The sequence below is a fragment of the Armigeres subalbatus genome, chromosome 2 (genome assembly GCF_024139115.2).
Source record: "Armigeres subalbatus isolate Guangzhou_Male chromosome 2, GZ_Asu_2, whole genome shotgun sequence".
NCBI lineage: Eukaryota > Metazoa > Arthropoda > Insecta > Diptera > Culicidae > Armigeres > Armigeres subalbatus.
In genome coordinates, this window is record NC_085140.1 from 44,416,903 (window position 1) to 44,439,944 (window position 23,042).

General features: G+C 39.9%; 2 protein-coding genes across 9 annotated transcripts in view; both read right to left on the bottom strand.

Moving 5' to 3' along the window:
- Positions 1-23,042, bottom strand: part of LOC134218497 (calmodulin-binding transcription activator 1) — a 708,930-nt gene that overhangs the window by 435,825 nt on the left and 250,063 nt on the right. The window lies entirely within an intron of this gene.
- Positions 1,642-3,479, bottom strand: LOC134214327 (UDP-glycosyltransferase UGT5-like). Its single transcript, XM_062693730.1, has 2 exons — positions 2,625-3,479; positions 1,642-2,566 (listed from the first exon to the last, which is right to left on the bottom strand). Exons 1-2 carry the CDS (start codon positions 3,456-3,458, stop codon positions 1,838-1,840), a joined length of 1,563 nt encoding a protein of 520 aa, XP_062549714.1. The 5' UTR covers positions 3,459-3,479; the 3' UTR covers positions 1,642-1,837.

Sequence of the window (23,042 nt, forward strand, 5' to 3'; positions counted from 1 at the left end):
CCGAACCAATTGGTTCACTCTTGGTTCACATTCAGTTCCAAGCACCTTAACGGAACTTCAAAGTTCACTTTCGCGCTCCAGCCATACAAAAAAATACTTAAAATGCAAGCTGATTAAGCCAAAACATTCCATCTTATCCGTACTTTTGGTTGCTTGACCTTTCCCCGTCAGGCACTTATCTTCAACCGATTTAATTGCAACAAGTTGTATTCGACGCAGAATCTTTTACTATTGTTTTTTGTACTTATAACGGCAGACAGTTTTCCTTAGAAAAAGAGAACAGCTATACGACCTATTTTGGGTGCTTATGGTGTGGTGACTAATCTTGTGTAGTGACAGTTAGGACAATTCAGACTAAATCTTCAAAGTATGTGCCAAAATGCAATAACTTGTGCGTTCTCTTCGACTCTCACAACTGCTCTCGAAGTTCTCTTCGATGTGGCCCCAATACACGTACATCTCAAACAAGAAGCATTTTATTGTACTTGCCGGGCATGAATACTCGGTTTCATGGAAAAGAATTCTGTAAATTGCAATTCACATACATTTCGTTTTTAACGCTTATGGTTAAATGGGACAAAACTGTACTTGTTCCAAGTCATCTGTGCCTTAGTGTGCCTTAGTAGTTTTCTCTATAGAGCATTTTCAACAAAATTCCCCTCGGGGATGAGTGGTCAATTGGCTATTTGGAGAGAAGCATGTCGGGCAGCATTGTTTTTTTTGCCTCCAAGGTAGAGCAGGTGCAGGTGTCTATTTGCGTGAGCTGAGATTGGAACAGTCCAACTCACTAGGTAGACACTGCGCTGTCTTTCAAGCGGAAATATTTGCCGCTATGTGTGGAGTGAATCGGCACTACAGCGACACATTATGGGCAATGTAATATACATCTGTTCAAAAACTGCCAATTCACATAAGGTCGAAGTTAGAATTCTCAAATTGAGAATTTTGATAATTATTAACACCTTTTTTGCATCACTTGACTTTATTAATCCTGAGTCAACTATCCCAATATCTATGTGTTGGGTGAAGCTTTCGATTAACTCTTCTGCTGTCTGTTAATCTCTGGTAGTAGCAAACTATTCAGCTAATCTGTCCAAACAGAATTGTAGTGTCTTAGTCAAGGCCTTGACAGGTCACTGCCGACTCAACTATCAAATGGCAAGTATTCAACGCGTTTAATCATTTGTCTATGATAGTTGTGAATACGCTTATGGCGTTTCCAAATATTTTTGTAAACACTTACTTTATGATATTTACTTTTGCAGCGCACGACGTCGAAGTTGCGGGATTGTAATTCATCGCAACTTGCGACTTGCAGTTCTATCTATCTATTTGAACTAAAAATATTTTTTATGAAGCAAACAACATTAAGGGCCATAATGAATAATTATTTTAGAACACGCTCTGGAAAGTGTAAAATGTTACACGGTTAAACGACTGTTGTCTTCCTTTTACTTCCACTAATTAGTTTTTTTGGTATCAACACAGATACGCATTTCGTCCTCCACTTGAGGACTTCTTCAGTGTGTTGTTATCGATAACAACTTGCTATTTTAATATTTTTTTACGTGTTTTAATTAACGTACGAGATTTGTTTTGTAATGCATAAAGACAAAAGGAAAATATTTATTTATTCGAAAATATATTTTATTTTTCTCATTTCAATGTAGATTAACAATAATACATTTTAAAGAATTATTTCAATTCAAATTTGGTGGGCGTAAAACCATAACACTAAAATTGAATGCATCTATTTGAAAATCCTCATCAATCGTATGCCAAGAAGTATCGACCAAAAATCTCACATTGCAATTTCATCCAATAAAAATCCAATAATTTAAAATAGTTTTTTCTTCCTGTTGAGCGAAGATCTACGTACTTTCAGCAAAATTTTCTTAACCAAGTACATGTTCATAACAGCAACTAATAACACAATTACAAACATCGCAACATAAACATCCAGAAGGTGGTACTGCACCAGCGAGAGATTCAATGCCGCCGTTCGCAGATGCGGTGCTCCCCGATGCCGAATTACGTACTCGGTCCAGTACACGGCCGTTTCCTTCGGAGACATCGGTTTGTCACGGAACCGGTCGGACACTAACTTTGCATTTCTCGAATAGGACGGATCATCCAGCACGGTACTGATTGCCTCCTCGACGGTTTGTTCGGTAATATCCGGATAGTCCAGCAGCACGGCATACCCTCCCCGAACGGCCTTCTCGACGTTCATCGGTTGATCACCGAAAATCGGAATGCCTATCAAAGGGATGCCGTGGTACAGCGCTTCCGTCGTGCTGAGAAGACCTCCGTGAGTGATGAACAGCTTGACGTTGGGATGGGCGAGAATATCATTCTGTGGCAACCAAGCCCTGACCATCAAGTTGGGCGGTTGGTTAAGCATGGTTTCGTCCTCAAACTTCCACACAACGCGTTGTTTGAGTTTGGAGAAAGCCTTCAGAAAAGCATTCCGTTTCTCTTCCGGAAGGTGAGTCGATTTTATGTTAGATCCCATGCAAAAGTAAATGACCCCATCTTTCGCATCGTCTAAATATTTTTGAAGATCCTAAAACAATAACTCATCTAAGACTTATGTATGCGTAAACTATTAACCGGAAACTCACCTGAGGCAAAGGTTTCGTCTCTTGAATTTGGATTCCTCCAGCATCAATCATATTTGGCGGATACGACCTTGGATTGCCCAAGCTGAAATGTGTATTTAGGAAAACTAAAGACACATTCTTCATCTGCTGCTCGAAAGTCAACTTGGCATTGGGAAATGCAGCGTCGTACAGCTTCTTCTGTACGGGAAGATACCGCCACTCATAGTACAATTTATCGTAAGCGGTTATGATCGTGTTATAGAACCGCTGCCAGAAGGACATGTTGTCTGTGTAGCTAAGTAAGAAATGTGCCGCATATGATGGTGTCGCTGAAGTTCCCACAAGATTGTCGGTCCACAAGGAACTTCCTAAAGTTGAAAACGAAATCAGTGGAGCATCGAAGTGCTGTGCAAAACCATACAATGCTTCAGTTATAAATGTCTGCACAAGCACTACATCGAACTTCTCATCCGAGTTGAGCAGCTTCACCACATTCGGATGATTCAGGACGAACCCGCACATCCCATCAGGGAACATTTCATACAAAAAGTACAACATGTGGAAGGGCGCGGTGAACCAGTTCGAGCTTTTGTAATCCAACATGTTCTCATCGTACTCTTCTTCGGTCTGATCTACGGTTAGCTCAATGTCCCGGTAGTTTTTGGGCGGGTTCTTCAGCGGAAAGGAACTGATCACAGTGACATCGTGCCCTGCTTCGGCCAAGGCTTTCATGTAACCAGCCCCGATGTAGAAATGAGATTTCCCACCTGGAGGCAGTACGCCAAGAATTCTGGCTCCTTCGGAAGAGGCCACCAAAAGCAGGAGAAGTGCTGCTGTTATGTTGAGTGCTACCATGTTTAGTTGACTGAATTCATCATTCCGATGAAAGCACGTTGGCTGGGTGGAGTGTTGAGCCACGCCAACGTACGTATCTTATCACCGGCAAGCCAAATGCCGCGATAACTAGTTACGAGAGGTTAAACAAAGTAAACAGGAGAGTTCATGTCGGACAGTTGGAGATGAATCCAACTTATGAAATCACGCCATCAGTTGGAACAATCGCATGGGTCGTGTTGTTCAACTTATCTTGAATCAGATAAAAAGTTGGGAATTGTTCGCAGTGATTAATCTTTCGATTTATTTATTTCTCAAAATATCACTTTAAAAGATAACAGGGTCGTTTACTTCTGCATTGATTACACTGCGGCCGCTTCAGTCAGGTGTATTTCCCACGTGACGTTGAAGTCCATTTATGGAGGTGGTAAGATATTATTTCGTGCCGTCAAATGGAATCCGATTCAAATGAATCAGTTCTCCGTATCATGTCGCAACGAAAGCACGCACGCATCACATAAACAGCATTATTATCAATGATATTATAATTTTAATTACTACTAATCGGTATTTTGATTAGAACAAAATCGTAATTTAAGGTATGTTGACGGTTTAGTACTTAGTTCGGATTACCGTATTGTGTTATATTTGTTATCGTAGATTCGAAAAAGGGAAGCAAAGCAGCCACAATTGCTTTTCATCTGAAACAGGCAAACTAGAAAATTTTCTTAGCAACAATTAATATGAAACTGCCGGATTTTTCGTGGTTCCAGTTTCATAGACTATGAACGATCCTCGGTACCTACCAAGAAATGTCATCGTTACTGCAAAACCTCTTTTTGCGCCCAAAACGGGGGAGCGTTAATTGAATCAGAGCGTCAAAAGAGGGAGCATTATTTCGAATTTTGTGCTTAAAAAGAGAGTTCTTGGAAAATTAGCAATCTTTAAGGAAAGCAAAGTTTGGTATTTAATTTACTTTTAGTCTTAAGATGTGTTTTTTACCAATTTTGGTATTAGAGTCCTTTAAATTGTTTTCTTTATCTTGGTCATCAAAATGTTTGAGTGCTGAGGCCTTTAGATGTTCTTGGTGAGCCAAGAAATCAAGAAGTCGTAAGTGGTGCAGATCCATGATGACGCACAGTAAGTCGTTAACCGTCATTTTCAAGTATTCACATTTTTTCAAGAACTTCCTTGAGCTTGGACCTGTGTTTTGTGATACATAGGATCGAATGCGTTAATTGCATATGTACATGGTCATCCAAGAAAATCCCAGAAAAGGTCTTAAGATCTGCATGCGTAACCAGAGATCCTTTGGCCTGTTTCAAAATTCGTATATGCTCTTTGTGGTACATAGAATAGAACGCCTGCATTGCATGTGTTCATGGTCATCCAAGAAAACCCTGGAAAAGGCATTATGATCTCCACGCGTAACCAGATATCCTTCAGCCGGTTTCAAAAGCGGTATATGCCCTTTGTGGTACATAGAATAAAACGCCTACATTGCATGTGTTTATAGATCTAAATGCGATCTTAACATATGTTAATGGTCATCCTGGAAATCTCTGGAGTAAGACTTTCGAGTAACTAAAAAGTCTTCAACACGTTTAAAATATGGTACATGATCTTTGTGATATTTTCTTCCTCACATACGATCCCGGCTTGAGGTTATCTCGTTTCAATTTATTCACATTTTACATTTCCAAGGATTAAACAAAGTTTGTATACTATCTAGAACTCATGACAACAAGAACTACTTGGAATCCAAATGTATCAATATGAGGTTACACAACTTGTTCATTCTTCAATAACTGCCTAGATCAACTACTTGGAATGCAAACGTATATCAATTACCTCATTCACTCAGATGAGGTTGCACAACTTGTTATTTCCTAAATTAATGGCTCCATTACGGAGATTTATCAGCAGATCTCTCTGTGAAGTTCGTTGACTAAAAGGTGAGCCAGCCCAGGGCTGCAAACCTCTTCAATGAAGACATAAACCAAAGAAATTTCTTTCACTACCTGGAACCAATTACAACAATAGAAACTACTCGGAATGCTATATGATTGAAGACGTGGTCATACAACTTGTCTATTCCTAAGCATCTGCCTCCATTGTAGAGGTTGATCTGCATACCGTGACTCTACGGAGTTCGTAGACTACACTGAACCCATGACAACAACCAGCACTACATGAAATGCAAACATATACCAAGAAGGGGTCACACAAAGTGTTTAATGTTCAATAACTGCCTTCATTACAGAGGTTGATCCACCGACCTTGATTCTATGAATTTCATAGACTACCTTGGACCTATAACATCAACAAGAACTACTTGAAGTGGAATCATATACAAAGATGGGGTCTCACAATGTGTTTATTCTTCAATGAACGCATCAATTTCGGAGGTAGATCAGCAGACCTTGACTCTATGGAGTCCACTAGGCTATGTGGAACCCATGACAACAAGAACTACTTGGAATGAAAATATTTACCAAGAAGGAATCGCACAGCTTGTTAATTCTTGAATAACTGCCTGCGTAACGCTGGTTGATAAGAAGACCTTTACTCTATGGAGCTCGTAGACTACCTGAAACCCATGACAACAACAAGAACTACTTGGAATGGAATCACATACTAAAAGGTGGTTAAACAACTTATTAATTCTTCAATAACGTCCTTGTATATTCTTAACAATTACTTACTTATTCTGCAATAACTGCCTCCGCAGACCTTGACTATATGAAGTTCGTAGCTTACTTGAAACCCACGACAACAACGAGACTACTTGAAATATAAACAAATACTAAGCAGGAGTCACACAACTTGTTTATTCTTCAATAACTGCATCAATAACGGTGGTTCCAATCCAAACCAATCCAAATCCAATCCAAATCCAATCCAAACCAATCCAAATCCAATCCAAACCAATCCAAACCAATCCAAACCAATCCCAATCCAATCCAAACCAATCCAAACCAATCCAAACCAATCCAAACCAATCCAAACCAATCAAACCAATCCAAACCAACCAAACCAATCCAAACCAATCCAAACCAATCCCAAACCAATCCAAACCAATCCAAACCAACCAAACCAACCAAACCAACCAAACCAATCCAAACCAATCCAAACCAATCCAAACCAATCCAAACCAATCCAACCAATCCAAACCAATCCAAACCAATCCAAACCAATCCAAACCAATCCAACCAACCAACCAACCAAACCAATCCAACCAATCCAAACCAACCAAACCAACCAACCAACCAAACCAACCAAACCAATCCAAACCAATCCAAACCAATCCAAACCAATCCAACCAATCCAAACCAATCCAAACCAATCCAAACCAATCCAAACCAATCCAAACCAATCCAACCAATCCAAATCCAAACCAATCCAAACCAATCCAAACCAACCAAACCAATCCAAACCAATCCAAACCAATCCAAACCAATCCCAAACCAATCCAAACCAATCCAAACCAACCAAATCCAATCCAAACCAATCCAAACCAATCCAAACCAACCAAACCAATCCAAACCAATCCAAACCAATCCAAACCAATCCAAACCAATCCAAACCAATCCAAACCAACCAAACCAATCCAAACCAACCAAACCAACCAAACCAACCAAACCAATCCAAACCAATCCAAACCAACCAAACCAATCCAACCAACCAAACCAACCAAACCAATCCAAACCAACCAAACCAACCAAACCAATCCAAACCAACCAAACCAACCAAACCAATCCAAACCAACCAAACCAATCCAAACCAATCCAAACCAATCCAAACCAACCAAACCAATCCAAACCAATCCAAACCAATCCAAACCAATCCCAAACCAACCAAACCAATCCAAACCAATCCAAACCAATCCAAACCAAACCAAATCCAATCCAAACCAACCAAACCAATCCAAACCAACCAAACCAATCCAAACCAATCCAAACCAATCCAAACCAACCCAAACCAATCCAAACCAATCCAAACCAATCCAAACCAATCCAACCAACCAAACCAATCCAAACCAATCCAAACCAACCAAACCAATCCAAACCAATCCAAACCAACCAAACCAACCAAACCAACCAAACCAATCCAAACCAACCAAACCAATCCAAACCAATCCAACCAATCCAAACCAATCCAAACCAATCCAAACCAACCAAACCAATCCAAACCAATCCAAACCAATCCAAACCAACCAAACCAACCAAACCAACCAAACCAAACCAAACCAACCAAACCAAACCAATCCAAACCAATCCAAACCAATCCAAACCAATCCAAACCAATCCAAACCAATCCAAACCAACCAAACCAATCCAAATCCAACCAAACCAATCCAAATCCAATCCAAACCAACCAAACCAACCAACCAATCCAAACCAATCCAAACCAACCAAACCAATCCAAACCAATCCAAATCCAATCCCAAACCAATCCAATCCAATCCAAACCAATCCCAAACCAATCCAAACCAATCCAAACCAACCAAACCAATCCAAACCAATCCCAAACCAATCCAAACCAATCCAAACCAATCCCAAACCAATCCAAACCAACCAAACCAATCCAAACCAATCCAAACCAATCCAAACCAACCAAACCAATCCAAACCAATCCAAACCAATCCAAACCAATCCAAACCAACCAAACCAATCCAAACCAACCAAACCAATCCAAACCAATCCAAACCAACCAAACCAATCCAAACCAACCAAACCAATCCAAACCAATCCAAACCAATCCAAACCAACCAAACCAATCCAAACCAACCAAATCCAATCCAAACCAACCAAACCAATCCAAACCAATCCAACCAACCAAACCAACCAATCCAAACCAATCCAAACCAATCCAAATCCAATCCAAACCAATCCAAACCAATCCAAACCAATCCAAACCAATCCAAACCAATCCAAACCAATCCAAACCAATCCAAACCAATCCAAACCAATCCCAAACCAATCCAAACCAACCAAACCAATCCAAACCAATCCAAACCAATCCAAACCAATCCAAACCAACCAAACCAATCCAAACCAATCCAAACCAATCCAAACCAATCCCAAACCAATCCAAACCAATCCAAACCAATCCAAACCAACCAAACCAATCCAAACCAACCAAACCAATCCAAACCAATCCAAACCAATCCAAACCAACCAAACCAATCCAAACCAATCCAAACCAACCAAACCAATCCAAACCAACCAAACCAACCAAACCAATCCAAACCAATCCAAACCAATCCAAACCAATCCAAACCAACCAAACCAATCCAAACCAATCCAAACCAATCCAAACCAACCAAACCAACCAAACCAATCCAAACCAATCCAAATCCAATCCCAAACCAATCCAAACCAATCCAAACCAATCCAACCAACCAACCAAACCAATCCAAACCAATCCAAACCAACCAAACCAATCCAAACCAATCCAAACCAATCCAAACCAACCAAACCAATCCAAACCAATCCAAACCAATCCAAACCAACCAAACCAATCCAAACCAATCCAAACCAACCAAACCAATCCAAACCAATCCAAACCAATCCAAACCAATCCAACCAATCCAAACCAATCCAAACCAATCCAAACCAACCAAACCAATCCAAACCAATCCAAACCAATCCAAACCAATCCAAACCAATCCAAACCAACCAAACCAATCCAAACCAATCCAAACCAATCCAAACCAACCAAACCAATCCAAACCAATCCAAACCAATCCAAACCAACCAAACCAATCCAAACCAATCCAAACCAATCCAAACCAATCCAAACCAATCCAAACCAATCCAAACCAATCCCAAACCAATCCAAACCAATCCAAACCAATCCAAATCCAATCCAACCAACCAATCCAATCCAAACCAATCCAAACCAATCCAAACCAATCCCAAACCAATCCAAACCAATCCAAACCAATCCCAAACCAATCCAAACCAATCCAAACCAATCCAAACCAAATCCAAATCCAATCCAAACCAATCCAAACCAATCCAAACCAATCCAAACCAATCCAAACCAATCCAAACCAATCCCAAACCAATCCAAACCAATCCAAACCAACCAAACCAATCCAAACCAATCCAAACCAATCCAAACCAATCCAAACCAACCAAACCAATCCAAACCAATCCAAACCAATCCAAACCAATCCAAACCAACCAAACCAATCCAAACCAATCCAAATCCAATCCAAACCAATCCAAACCAATCCAAACCAATCCAAACCAATCCAAACCAATCCAAACCAATCCAAACCAATCCAAACCAATCCAAACCAATCCAAACCAATCCAAACCAATCCAAACCAATCCAAACCAATCCAACCAATCCAAACCAATCCAACCAATCCAAACCAACCAAACCAATCCAAACCAACCAAACCAACCAAACCAATCCAAACCAACCAAACCAATCCAAATCCAATCCAAACCAATCCAAACCAATCCAAACCAATCCCAAACCAATCCAAACCAACCAAACCAATCCAAATCCAACCAAACCAATCCAAATCCAATCCAAACCAATCCAAACCAATCCCAAACCAATCCAAACCAATCCAATCCAAACCAACCAAACCAATCCAAACCAATCCAAACCAATCCAAACCAATCCAAACCAATCCAAACCAAATCCAATCCAAACCAATCCAAACCAATCCAAACCAATCCAAACCAATCCAACCAATCCAAACCAATCCAAACCAATCCAAACCAATCCAAACCAATCCAAACCAACCAAACCAATCCAAACCAACCAAACCAATCCAAACCAATCCAAATCCAATCCAAACCAACCAAACCAATCCAAACCAACCAAACCAATCCAAACCAATCCAAACCAATCCAAATCCAATCCAAACCAATCCAAACCAAACCAAACCAACCAAACCAATCCAACCAAACCAATCCAAACCAATCCAACCAACCAACCAAACCAATCCAAACCAATCCAAACCAATCCAAACCAATCCAACCAATCCAAACCAATCCAAACCAATCCAAACCAATCCAAACCAACCAAACCAATCCAAACCAATCCAAACCAATCCAAACCAATCCAAACCAATCCAACCAATCCAAACCAATCCAAACCAAACCAAACCAATCCAAACCAATCCAAACCAATCCAAACCAAACCAACCAAATCCAAATCCAATCCAAACCAATCCAAACCAACCAAACCAATCCAAACCAATCCAAACCAATCCAAACCAATCCAAACCAATCCAAACCAACCAATCCAAACCAATCCAAACCAATCCAAACCAATCCAAACCAATCCAAACCAATCCAAACCAATCCCAAACCAACCAAACCAACCAAACCAACCAAACCAATCCAACCAACCAACCAAACCAATCCAAACCAATCCAAATCCAATCCAAACCAATCCAAACCAATCCAAACCAATCCAAACCAACCAAACCAATCCAAACCAATCCAACCAACCAATCCAAACCAATCCAACCAATCCAAACCAATCCAAACCAATCCAAACCAATCCAACCAATCCAAACCAACCAAACCAATCCAAACCAATCCAAACCAACCCAAACCAATCCAAACCAATCCAAACCAATCCAAACCAAATCCAATCCAACCAACCAAACCAATCCAACCAACCAAACCAATCCAAACCAATCCAAACCAATCCAATCAAACCAACCAAACCAATCCAAATCCAACCAAACCAATCCAAACCAATCCAAACCAATCCAAACCAACCCAAACCAATCCAAACCAATCCAAACCAATCCAAACCAATCCAACCAACCCAAACCAATCCAAACCAATCCCAAACCAACCAAACCAATCCAAACCAATCCAAACCAATCCAACCAATCCAAACCAATCCAACCAATCCAAACCAATCCAAACCAATCCAAACCAACCAAACCAATCCAAACCAACCAAACCAATCCAAACCAATCCAAACCAATCCAACCAATCCAAACCAACCAAACCAACCAAACCAATCCAAACCAATCCAACCAATCCAAACCAATCCAAACCAATCCAAACCAATCCAAACCAATCCAAACCAATCCAACCAATCCAACCAATCCAAACCAATCCAAATTCAATCCAAATCCAATCCAAACCAATCCAAACCAATCCAAACCAATCCAAACCAATCCAAACCAATCCAAACCAATCCAAATCCAATCCAAACCAATCCAAACCAATCCAAACCAATCCAAACCAATCCAAACCAATCCAACCAATCCAAACCAATCCAAACCAATCCAAATCCAATCCAAACCAATCCAAACCAATCCAAACCAATCCAAACCAATCCAAACCAATCCAAACCAATCCAAACCAATCCAAACCAACCAAACCAATCCAACCAATCCAAACCAATCCAAACCAATCCAAACCAATCCAAACCAATCCAAACCAATCCAAACCAATCCAAACCAATCCAAACCAATCCAAACCAATCCCAAACCAATCCAAACCAACCAAACCAATCCAAACCAATCCAAACCAACCAAACCAATCCAACCAATCCAAACCAATCCAAACCAATCCAAACCAATCCAAACCAATCCAACCAACCAAACCAATCCAAACCAATCCAACCAATCCAAACCAATCCAAACCAATCCAAACCAATCCAAACCAACCAAATCCAATCCCAAACCAATCCAACCAAACCAATCCAAACCAACCAAATCAAACCAATCCAAACCAATCCCAAACCAATCCAAACCAATCCAAACCAACCCAAACCAATCCAAACCAATCCAAACCAATCCCAAACCAATCCAAACCAATCCAAACCAATCCAAACCAACCAAACCAATCCAAACCAATCCAAACCAATCCAAACCAACCAAACCAATCCAAACCAATCCAACCAACCAAACCAATCCAAACCAATCCAAACCAATCCAAACCAATCCAAACCAATCCAAACCAATCCAAACCAATCCAACCAATCCAAACCAACCAAACCAATCCAAACCAATCCAAACCAACCAAACCAATCCAAACCAATCCAAACCAACCAAACCAATCCAAACCAATCCAAACCAATCCAAACCAACCAAACCAACCAACCAACCAAACCAATCCAAACCAATCCAAACCAACCAAACCAACCAAACCAATCCAAACCAATCCAAACCAACCAAACCAATCCAAACCAATCCAAACCAATCCAAACCAACCAAACCAATCCAAACCAACCAAACCAATCCAAACCAATCCAAACCAACCAACCAAACCAACCAAACCAATCCAAACCAATCCAAACCAATCCAAACCAATCCAAACCAATCCAAACCAATCCAAACCAATCCAAACCAATCCAAACCAACCAAACCAATCCAAACCAACCAAACCAATCCAAACCAATCCAAACCAATCCAAACCAATCCAAACCAACCAAACCAATCCAAACCAATCCAAACCAATCCAAACCAATCCAAACCAATCCAACCAACCAACCAAACCAATCCAAACCAACCAAACCAACCAAACCAATCCAAACCAACCAAACCAATCCAAACCAATCCAAACCAATCCAAACCAATCCAATCCAAACCAATCCAAACCAACCAAACCAATCCAAACCAAACCAAACCAATCCAAACCAATCCAAACCAACCAAACCAATCCAAACCAACCAAACCAATCCAAACCAATCCAAACCAATCCAAACCAATCCAAACCAACCAAACCAAACCAAACCAATCCAACCAATCCAACCAATCCAACCAATCCAAACCAACCAAACCAATCCAAACCAATCCAAACCAATCCAAACCAACCAACCAATCCAAACCAATCCAAACCAATCCAAACCAACCAAACCAATCCAAACCAACCAAACCAACCAAACCAATCCAAACCAATCCAAACCAACCAAACCAATCCAAACCAATCCAAACCAATCCAAACCAATCCAAACCAATCCAAACCAACCAAACCAACCAAACCAATCCAAACCAATCCAAACCAATCCAAACCAACCAAACCAATCCAAACCAATCCCAAACCAATCCAAACCAACCCAACCAACCAAACCAATCCAAACCAATCCAAACCAAACCAATCCAAATCCAATCCAAACCAATCCAAACCAATCCAAACCAATCCAAACCAATCCAAACCAACCAAATCCAATCCAAACCAATCCAAACCAATCCAAACCAATCCAAACCAAACCAACCAATCCAAACCAATCCAAACCAACCAAACCAATCCAAACCAATCCAAACCAATCCAAACCAATCCAAACCAATCCAACCAATCCAAACCAATCCAAACCAACCAAATCCAACCAAACCAATCCAACCAACCAAACCAATCCAAACCAATCCAAACCAATCCAAACCAATCCAAACCAACCAAACCAATCCAAACCAACCAAACCAACCAAACCAACCAACCAAACCAATCCAAACCAATCCAAACCAATCCAAACCAATCCAACCAATCCAACCAACCAAACCAATCCAAACCAATCCAACCAATCCAAACCAACCAAACCAATCCAAACCAACCAAACCAATCCAAACCAATCCAACCAACCAAACCAATCCAAACCAATCCAAACCAACCAATCCAACCAAACCAATCCAAACCAACCAATCCAAACCAATCCAAACCAATCCAAACCAACCAAACCAATCCAAACCAATCCAAACCAATCCAAATCCAATCCAAACCAATCAAACCAATCCAAACCAATCCAAACCAATCCAAACCAATCCAAACCAACCAAACCAACCAAACCAACCAAACCAATCCAAACCAATCCAAACCAACCAAACCAATCCAAACCAATCCAAACCAACCAAACCAACCAAACCAACCAAACCAATCCAAACCAATCCAACCAATCCAAACCAATCCAAATCCAAACCAAACCAATCCAAACCAACCAAACCAATCCAACCAATCCAAACCAACCAACCAATCCAACCAATCCAAACCAACCAAACCAATCCAACCAACCAAACCAACCAAACCAATCCAAACCAATCCAAACCAATCCAAACCAACCAAACCAATCCAAACCAATCCAAACCAATCCAACCAATCCAAACCAATCCAAACCAATCCAAACCAATCCAAACCAATCCAAACCAACCAATCCAATCCAAATCCAATCCAACCAATTGAAACCAATCCAAACCAAACCAAATTCAATCCAAACCAATCTAACACCCAACCAATCCAACCAACCAAACCAATCCAAACCAATCCAAATCCAATCAAACCAACCAAACCAATCCAAACCAACCCAAACCAATCCAAACCAATCCAAACCAATCCAAACCAATCCAACCAATCACAACCAAACCAACCCAAATCCAATTCCAACCAAATCAAACCAAACCAAACCAAATGCAACCAAACCAACCAAACCAAACCAATCAACCACCAACCAATTCAACCAACAAACCACCCATCCACCAACCACCACCAAACCACCCAAATCCAAATCCAAACCAAATCCAATCCAAACCAACCAAATTCAATCCAAACCAATCCAAATCCAATCCAAACCAATCCACAACCAATCCAACCATCCAAACCAAAACCAAACCATCCAAACCAATCCAAACCAACCAAACCAATCCAACCAAATCCAAACCAACCAAACCAATCAAACCAATCCAAACCAATCCAAACCAATCCAAACCAATCCAAACCAACCCAACCAACCAAACCAACCAAACCAATCCAAACCAATCCAAACCCAACCAACCAACCAAAACCAACCAAACTAAACCAATCAACCAATCCAAACCAATCCAATTCCATTCTGCAAACCAAACCAATCCAAACCAATCCAAATTGAACACAAATCCAAATTCAATCCAAAATCCAATCCAACGTAAACCAATCCAAATCCAATCAAAATCTAATCCAAATCCAACCAAATCAATCCAACCAACCAAATCCAATCTAAACCAATCCAAAATCCAACCAAACCAAATCCAAAACCAAAATCCAAATCCAAACCAATTCAAACCAATCCAACCAATCCAATCCAAACCAAATCCAACCAATCCAAACCAATCCAAATGCAACCAAAATGCAATCCACCAACCAATCCAAATCAACCAAACCAATCCAAACCAAATTAACCAAATCCAATCCAGCAACCAACCAAATCCAACCAAACCAATCCAAAATCCAATCCAAATCCAACTAAACCAATCCAACCAATCAAACCAATCGAATCCAATTGGCTCAAACCAATCCACTAACCAATCCAACCAAATCAAAACCAACCAAATCCAAACGTAAACGAACTAACGCAAATCCAATCAAAACTAATCCCAACCAATTAACCAATCCAAACCAATCCAAACCAATTCAAACCAATCCTAAACCAATCCAAACCAATCCAAACCAATCCAAACCAATCAAACCAATCCAATCCAAATCGAATCCAATGTAACCAATGCAACCAATCCAAATCAACCAAACCAATCCAAATCAAATCAAATCCAATCCAAACCAATCCAAACTAACCAAATCAATCCAATATCCAATCAAATTAAATCTCAACCAACCAATCGAATCCAAACCCATAAAATCAATCCAACCAACCAACTCAATTCAAACCAATCAAAACCAACCAACCAATCCAAACCAATCCAAACCAAACCAAACCAACCAAACCAAATCCAAACCAACCCAAACCAACCAATCCAAACCAACCAAACCAATCCAAACCAATCCAAATCCAATCCAAACCAATCCAAATCCAACCAAACCAATCCAAACCAATCCAAACCAACCAAATCCAATCCCAAACCAATCCAAACCAATCCAAACCAACCCAAACCAACCAAACCAATCCAAAATCCAACCAACCAAACCCAATCCAAACCAATCCAAACCAACCAAACCAATCCAAACCAATCCAAACCAATCCAAACCAATCCAACCAACCAAACCAACCAAACCAATCCAAACCAATCCAAACCAACCAACCAACCAACCAAACCAATCCAAACCAATCCAACCAATCCCAAACCAATCCAAACCAATCCCAAATCCAATCCAAATCCAATCCAAACCAACCAAACCAATCCAAACCAACCAAACCAACCAAATCCAATCCAAACCAACCAAACCAATCCAAACCAATCCAACCCAATCCAAACCAACCAAACCAACCAAACCAACCAAACCAATCCAAACCAATCCAAACCAACCAAATCCAATCCAAACCAATCCAAACCAATCCAAACCAATCCAAACCAACCAAACCAACCAAACCAATCCAACCAAACCAACCAAACCAACCAAACCAACCCAAACCAACCAAACCCAACCCAAACCAATCCAAACCAACCAAACCAACCAAACCAACCAAATCCAATCCAAACCAATCCAAACCAATCCAAACCAATCCAAACCAACCAAACCAATCCAAACCAATCCAAACCAATCCAAACCAACCAAACCAATCCAAACCAACCAAACCAAACCAATCCCAAACCAACCAAACCAATCCAAACCAATCCAAACCAATCCAAACCAACCAAACCAACCAAACCAACCAAACCAATCCAAACCAATCCAAACCAATCCAAACCAATCCAACCAAATCCAATCCAAACCAATCCAAACCAATCCAAACCAATCAAACCAATCCAAACCAATCCAAACCAATCCAAACCAATCCAAACCAAATCCAAACCAACCAAACCAATCCAAACCAAATCCAACCAATCCAACCAATCCAAACCAAACCAATCCAAACCAATCCAAACCAACCAAACCAATCCAAACCAATCCAAACCAATCCAAACCAACCAAACCAATCCAAACCAATCCAAACCAATCCAACCAATCCAAACCAACCAACCAACCCAAACCAACCAAACCAACCAAACCAAATCCAAACCAACCAAACCAATCCAAATCCAATCCCAAACCAATCCCAAACCAACCAAACCAATCCAAACCAACCAAACCAATCCAAATCCAACCAACCAATCCAAACCAATCCAAACCAATCCAAACCAACCAAACCAATCCAAACCAATCCAAACCAATCCAAACCAATCCAAACCAACCAAACCAATCCAAACCAACCAAACCAATCCAAACCAATCCAAACCAATCCAAACCAAACCAAACCAACCAAACCAATCCAAACCAACCAAACCAATCCCAAACCAATCCAAACCAATCCAAACCAATCCAAACCAACCAAACCAAACCAAACCAACCAAACCAATCCAAACCAAATCCCAAACCAATCCAAATCCAACCAAACCAACCCAAACCAAATCCCAAACCAACCAAACCAATCCAAACCAATCCAATCCAACCAAACCAATCCAAACCAATCCAAACCAATCAACCAAACCAACCAACCAATCCAAACCAACCAAATCCAAATCCAAACCAACCAAACCAATCCAAACCAACCAAACCAATCCAAACCAATCCAAACCAAACCAACCAAACCAACCAAACCAATCCAACCAATCCAAATCCAATCCCAAACCAATCCAAACCAATCCAAACCAATCCAAACCAATCCAATCCAACCAAATCCAATCCAAACCAATCCAAACCAATCCAAACCAATCCAAACCAACCAAACCAACCAAACCAATCCAACCAATCCAAACCAATCCAAACCAACCAAACCAATCCAAATCCAATCCAAACCAAATCCCAAACCAATCCAAACCAACCAAACCAATCCAAACCAATCCAAACCAATCCAAACCAATCCAAACCAATCCAAACCAATCCAAACCAATCCAAACCAATCCAAACCAATCCAAACCAATCCAAACCAACCAAACCAACCAACACCAATCCAAACCAACCAAACCAACCAAACCAATCCAAACCAACCAAACCAATCCAACCAACCAAACCAATCCAAACCAATCCCAACCAACCAAACCAATCCAAACCAACCAAACCAATCCAAACCAATCCAAACCAACCCAAACCAATCCAAACCAATCCAAACCAACCCAAATCCAATCCAAACCAACCCAAACCAACCAAACCAATCCAAACCAACCAAACCAATCCAAACCAATCCAACCAATCCAAACCAACCAAACCAATCCAAACCAATCCAAACCAATCCAAACCAACCCAAACCAACCAAACCAAACCAATCCAAACCAATCCAAACCAATCCAAACCAACCAAACCAATCCAAACCAATCCAAACCAACCAAACCAATCCAAACCAACCAAACCAACCAACCAACCAAACCAATCCAAACCAACCAAACCAATCCAAACCAATCCAAATCCAACCAAACCAACCAAACCAATCCAAACCAATCCAAACCAACCAAACCAACCAAACCAATCCCAAACCAATCCAAACCAACCCAAACCAATCCCAAACCAATCCAGAACCCAATCCAATTTAAATCCAATCCAGAGCCAATCAAAATTCAAATCAAATCCAATCTAAATGCAATCCAAATCCAATCCAATTTAAATCCAAATACAATCCAAATCCAATCCAAATCCAACCAAATCCAAACTAATCCGAATCCAAACCAATCCAAACCAAATCCAATCCAAACCAATCCAAACCAATCAATCAATCCAAATCCAATCCAAATCCAATCCAAACCAATCCAAATCCAATCCAAACCAATCAAACCAACCAAACCAATCCAAACCAAACCAAATCCAATCCAAACCAACAAATCCAATCCAAACCAATCCAAACCAATCCAAACCAATCCAACCAATCCAATCCAAACCAATCCAAACCAATCCAAACCAATCCAAACCAATCCAAACCAATCCCAAACCAATCCAAACCAACCAAATCCAATCCAACCAATCCAAACCAATCCAAACCAATCCAAACCAATCCAAACCAACCAAACCAATCCAAACCAACCAAACCAATCCAAACCAATCCAAACCAACCAAACCAATCCAAACCAATCCAAACCAATCCAAACCAATCCAAACCAAATCCAAATCCAATCCAAATCAATCCAAACCAATCCAAACCAATCCAAACCAATCCAAACCAATCCAAACCAATCCAAATCCAATCCAAACCAACCAAACCAATCCAAACCAACCAAACCAATCAAACCAATCGAAACCAACCAAACCAATCCAATCCAACCAAATCCAACCAAACCAATCCAAACCAACCAAACCAATCCAAACCAATCCAAACCAATCCAAACCAATCCAAATCCAATCCAAACCAATCCAAATCCAATCCAAACCAATCCAAACCAATCCAAACCAATCAAATCCAATCCAAACCAATCCAAATCCAACCAAACCAACCAATCCAAACCAATCAAACCAATCCAATCCAATCCAAATCAATCCAAATCAAAATCCAAATCCAATCCAAATCCAATCCAAATCCAATCCGAATCCAATCCAAATCCAATCCAAATCCAATCCAATCCAATCCAATTCAAATCCAATCCAAATTCAATCCAATCCAAATCAAATTCAATCAAAGTTCTATCCACATCCAATCCAAACCAAATCCAAATCCAATCCAATCCAATCCAATCCAACCAAACCAATCCAAACCAATCCAAATCCAATCCGAATCCAATCCGAATCCAATCCAAACCGCAATCCAAACCAATCCAAATCCAAATCAAACAACCAAATCACAATCCAACCAATCCAAATCAATCCAAACCAATCCAAACCAATCCAAAACAACCAAACCAATCCAAACCAACAAACCAATCCAAACCAATCCAAACCAATCCAAACCAATCCAAACCAATCCAAATCCAATCAAAATCCAATCAAAACCAATCCAAATCCAATCCAAATCCCATCCAAACCAACCAAATCCAATCCAAACCAATCCAAACCAATCAAACCAATCCAAACCAATCCAAACCAAACCAAACCAACCAAACCAATCCAAACCAATCCAAATCAATCCAAACCAATCCAAACCAATCCAAACCAATCCAAACCAATCCAACCAATCCAAATCCAACCAAACCAATCCAAACCAATCCAAACCAACCAAACCAAATCCAAACCAATCCAAACCAATCCAAATCCAACCACCCAAACCAATCAAAATCAAACCAATCCAAACCAACCAAACCAATCCAAATCCAATCCAAACCAATCCAAACCAATCCAAACCAACCAAACCAATCCAAATCCAATCCAAACCAATCCAAACCAATCAAACCAATCCAAACCAATCCAAATCCAATCCAAACCAATCCAAACCAATCCAAACCAACCAAACCAATCCAAATCCAATCCAAACCAATCCAAATCCAATCCAAACCAATCCAAACCAACCAAACCAATCCAAACCAATCCAAATCCAATCCAACCAATCCAAACCAATCCAAACCAACCAATCCAATCCCAACCAATCCAAACCAATCCAAACCAATCCAAACCAACCAAACCAATCCAAATCCAATCCAAACCAATCCAAACCAATCCAAATCCAATCCAAACCAATCCAAATCCAATCCAATCCAAACCAACCAACCCAAATCCAATCCAACCCAAACCAATCCAAACCAACCAAACCAATCCAACCAAATCCAACCAACCAACCAAACCAACCAACCAATCCAACCAATCCGAACCAATCCAAACCAATCCAACCAATCCAAACCAATCCAAACCAATCCAAACCAACCAATCCAAATCCATTCCAAATTCAATCCAAATCAAATCCAATCTAAATCCAAATCCAATCCAAATCCAATCCACATCCAATCCAATCCAAATTCCAATCCAAATCAAAATCAAATCCATTCTAAATCCAATCCACAACCAATCCAACCCAAATCAAAATCCAAATCCAATCTAAATCGAATACAAATCCAAATTCAATCCAAATCAAACCAAAACCCAATCCAATTTAAATCCAATCCAAATCCAATCAAAATTCAAACCAAATCCAATCTTAATGCTATCCAAATCCAAATCCAATCCAATTTAAATCCAAATCCAATCCAAATCCAATCCGAATCCAATCCGAATCCAATCCAAATCCAATCCAAATCCAATCCAAATCCAATCCAAATCCATATCTTAACCAAATCACATCCAAATCCAATACAAATCCAATCCAATCCAAATTCAATCCAAATCCAATCAAAATTAAAAAAAAAACAACCCAAATCCAATCCAAATCCAATCCAAATCCAATCCAAATCCAATCCAAATCCAATCCAAATCCAATCCAAATCCAATCAAAATTAAAAAAAAATCCAACCCAAATCCAATCCAATTTCAATCGATTCCAAATTCAATACAAATCTAATTTATCACCTTCTACAAAAAAAAGAAAAAAATGGGCATAAATTGGGGAATGTTTGTGGGGGGGTTTGGGGAATGTTCGTGGCAAAAACTTTCCATATATGGTCGGGGTTCTGCCAAAACGCACCAAGCGGCTTGTCAATTGACTTGCGATATTTTGTTCGTGAAAGGAAAACGTAAATAATTTCATATCAAATTATTCTAAACTTTTTTGAAGCATATCCCCAGTTATGGAACTGAGAGATATCTGACACGATTTGTGATCAATTGAATCTGCTAAACGAAAACTTGTGATGAAAAATTTGTAAATTTCGATGGCGTTTGGTGCAATTTGGTTATAAATGATTATAAAATGAGGTCATCTATTTGTACAATACTTATCTACATTCCAGATTGAGCTGGCACGGAAAATTTTCTTGCATCTGCCTATCTCTCTCATTGAAAATTTGTCATCAAATTTTGGTTTATTTCTTTCATTTATTTACCAGGTTTGCGTCATCATGAGTCTTTAAAAATTATCTCTTCTGCGATGTCTTGTTGTGGTTCAATCCAGAAATTTCACTTAGAGTTGGATGGGGCTCGTATTTGTAAAAACCTTTATAGGTCCATCATTCAAGAATAATTCACCGAGATCCGACGGTTCTCCTCAGATGAATACCAACGCCAACGCTGACTTTGCTCACAAGGCTACTGGAGACCACTGTAAATCATCTTATGGCGGTCTTTAAACAAATTTGGAAAATAAAAATACAGAGAGAGGGAGATCAATTACTATCGATCATGCACTGAAGCAAAAAAAAATATCAACAAGAATTCAAAAATGTCAGCTTAGGAGATATACTTTTTATTTTGAAAATCATAAAATAAGATATACTTGGCTCAAATCAGGGAAGTCGTGTTCTGTTTTTCATGTTAGGAATCTGTGAGGAAACTGTGAGGAAAATGCTTGTGTAGAGCGAAAACATTTAAGAATAATGAATTTAATAATAAACATCAACAATAAAAAATATTAATAAAATATAGCGAGTTTTATTGGATCAATTCGTCAAGTGTGTGCCTATCCTCACCTGATAAAATGATCTTATTGAGCTTACAGCTGTTTGTTTGAATACGCCTGAATCGAATTGTTATGACTGGGTCTTATCTTATCTAAGCTTAAGCCGTCAATTTCGTGCTCAACGTTTTGTCACATATTCAATTAGTGACGAACATTTCCCTTACGGTCTTACTTACGGCAAACAAGTTAGCTTGAAAGTTGTATGCAATATTGATAATTTGTGTCAGATATTTCATATTTTAAGGCGACATT

Coding starts and splice junctions, on each gene's coding strand:
- LOC134214327 (XM_062693730.1), bottom strand. CDS start 3,458: ATGGTAGCACTCAACATAACAGCAGCACTTCTCCTGCTTTTGGTGGCC. Junction 2,567..2,624: donor AGACGAAACCTTTGCCTCAG/GTGAGTTTCCGG, acceptor TTATTGTTTTAG/GATCTTCAAAAATATTTAGA.